The sequence below is a fragment of the Nanorana parkeri genome, unplaced genomic scaffold (genome assembly GCF_000935625.1).
Source record: "Nanorana parkeri isolate BGI_ZX_2015 unplaced genomic scaffold, ASM93562v1 scaffold379, whole genome shotgun sequence".
In the NCBI taxonomy this organism is placed as follows: Eukaryota; Metazoa; Chordata; class Amphibia; order Anura; family Dicroglossidae; genus Nanorana; species Nanorana parkeri.
In genome coordinates, this window is record NW_017306647.1 from 1,019,240 (window position 1) to 1,021,335 (window position 2,096).

General features: G+C 53.3%; 1 protein-coding gene across 1 annotated transcript in view; it reads right to left on the bottom strand.

Moving 5' to 3' along the window:
* LOC108789169 overlaps positions 1 to 2,096 on the bottom strand; it is a 14,587-nt gene that overhangs the window by 7,039 nt on the left and 5,452 nt on the right. Inside the window, exon 2 of the mRNA XM_018559114.1 lies at positions 304 to 1,314. Within this exon, the coding sequence (XP_018414616.1) occupies positions 304 to 1,314 (1,011 nt within the window). The remainder of the gene's footprint in view (positions 1 to 303; positions 1,315 to 2,096) is intronic.

Consider the following 2,096-nt stretch of genomic DNA (forward strand, 5'->3'; position numbering starts at 1 on the left):
GACTACAACATGTTCCCCAGGCGGTTCAGGTGGAAATATATTGCCCCCCCCCCCTCCCACCCTGCAGGGCGAGTCTCCCAAATTTAGGCACATGATTCCTAAAAGCCCGGACTCCGGTCAGAGTTAAGGGTCCCCCATCCCACAAGCCAATAACGAGGCTGGGAAGGGTTCCAGAGTCGGAGATGTATGTGGCCAGGTTTGAGGGGCTCTGTATTGCCCAAATGAGGACTAATTCAGACCGAAGACACCATTCAAAACACTCAACAATGCCGACCAATCCTTGGGTCCCATTTTGTGACTTACCATGCAAACTGTAGGTCACCATAGCCTCCCAGTCTTTGGGGTTCTCCATGTGGGGCTCCTCAGGCTCGGCGCCCTCTACGAAAAATCCAGTTGACAGACGCATGAAAACGGATACCGGAGGTACGTCCCCCCCCCCGCCCTCCAAACCGATGCCACCACCACCAGTCTTTTCTTGGGGTTCCTTCGCCTCCTCCGGGGCCTGACCAGCTCCAGGCTCATTAATGAAAGATAGCCCCCACTCATTCTGGAAAATGGCCCCTAGGTTCTCTTGGTTGACGGGAGAAGGAGGTGTGGAGGAGAGAGAGGAGCAGGAGGAGGAGGAGAGAGAGCTTGTGGATTGAGTGGGGGCTGCGGAGGAGCTGTCGCTATTAAGTCCCATAGTATTTAGCACGCAGCTCGGAGGGGTATTGGAGGTCCTAACAGCAGAACTAGGCACCAGTCCTTTGCCATCCAGGTTCTCTTTCACCTTGCTGGCGTAGCTAATTTTGGGAGAGGTTCTTGCGCTGCTGTTGTCCACGGGAAACACCGGCAGCGGCTTAAAGAGCAGCCAGCTGTCTGTGGTCTGCTCCTTCTCTGTCGGGGGAGAGGACTGTCGGGAGACTCCTTGGTACGTTTTGCTCTTCTCCCCCGAGGTCTGCTCGGGCCTAGCCTCTCCGCATGGGCTGCTCTCTGTCGGGTTGTAGGCCTCGCGGGTCCTGGGACGCTGCATGTGGGGCCCCCCGCTGGGCCGAGGCACCCAGGCTTTACGTTTCCCGTCGCGGTACTGGTTCTCATAGTCCCAGTAGCCTTTGCGCTGGCTAGTGTAGGAAGTGCGGTGGTGGTGCGAGGCGTAGTAGTTGGGATGGTAGTGGTTGGAGGGGGAGCGCTGGTGCTGCCGTCCAGACAGGTCCTTTTCGCACCCGCGCAGGTGACGGAGGTTGAGGGAGTTGGAGGGGCTGAGGGGCACGCTCTCCTCCGTGCGTCCGGCCAGAGTCTCGATTTCTGGGACAAATCCGTTAGAATCCCAGGAACCTAAAAAAGGAAAACAAACAGGTGACTATGAGGTGCAATAAAACTATTGGAAACAATACAGGTGCCAGCAAAATCCCAATTGTTTTTAAAGCCCAACTCCTGTAGGTCCCCCTGATGGTCATACACAAAAGATGGTCATACACAAAATGGAGGGGGGCAGATGCCACCTGGACAAGGCGATGCAGACAGCAGTAAGAACACCTAACCCCCATACTTCCTAAAATGTGTTTTGTCTGTGTCCCCATTGCAGAGATTTTCCACAACTTCCTGTCCCGGCAGCTCCCGAAGAAGGACCGACCACAAGAAAACACATAAGGTAACCCTCTCCTGACATCAAATGTTCACCTGGATGGTCATTTTTGTTTTATAGAACATGGATGACATACAAACATGTGATTAAGGATCCACACACGCCTATGAGCTTCCCATGCGTTGACATGCCTTGTGTTCAGACGGCCCTTTCACTCAGAGAGGGACCTTAAAGTGACCTAAACCCAGGAATGCCAATGTCATATATCGCAGCTTACCAGTCCTGAGATGTGGTGGCTGCATTCATTTTCTTCTTCAGGCTTTACCCATCCCCCATCTCCTTTAATTCCACCTTGTGAATACCACACGTCCTGCCCTGGGCCCGGGGTAATAACTCCCAACTTGCTGTACTGTATCCTGGCTGTCACCCGTTACCAAAAACTATGGAATAAGAGGACAAACCTAACCAGTCCTATCAATTTGTATCCAATCAGATTGACCCTTGTACTACAATGTTCAGGGGTGTAACTACC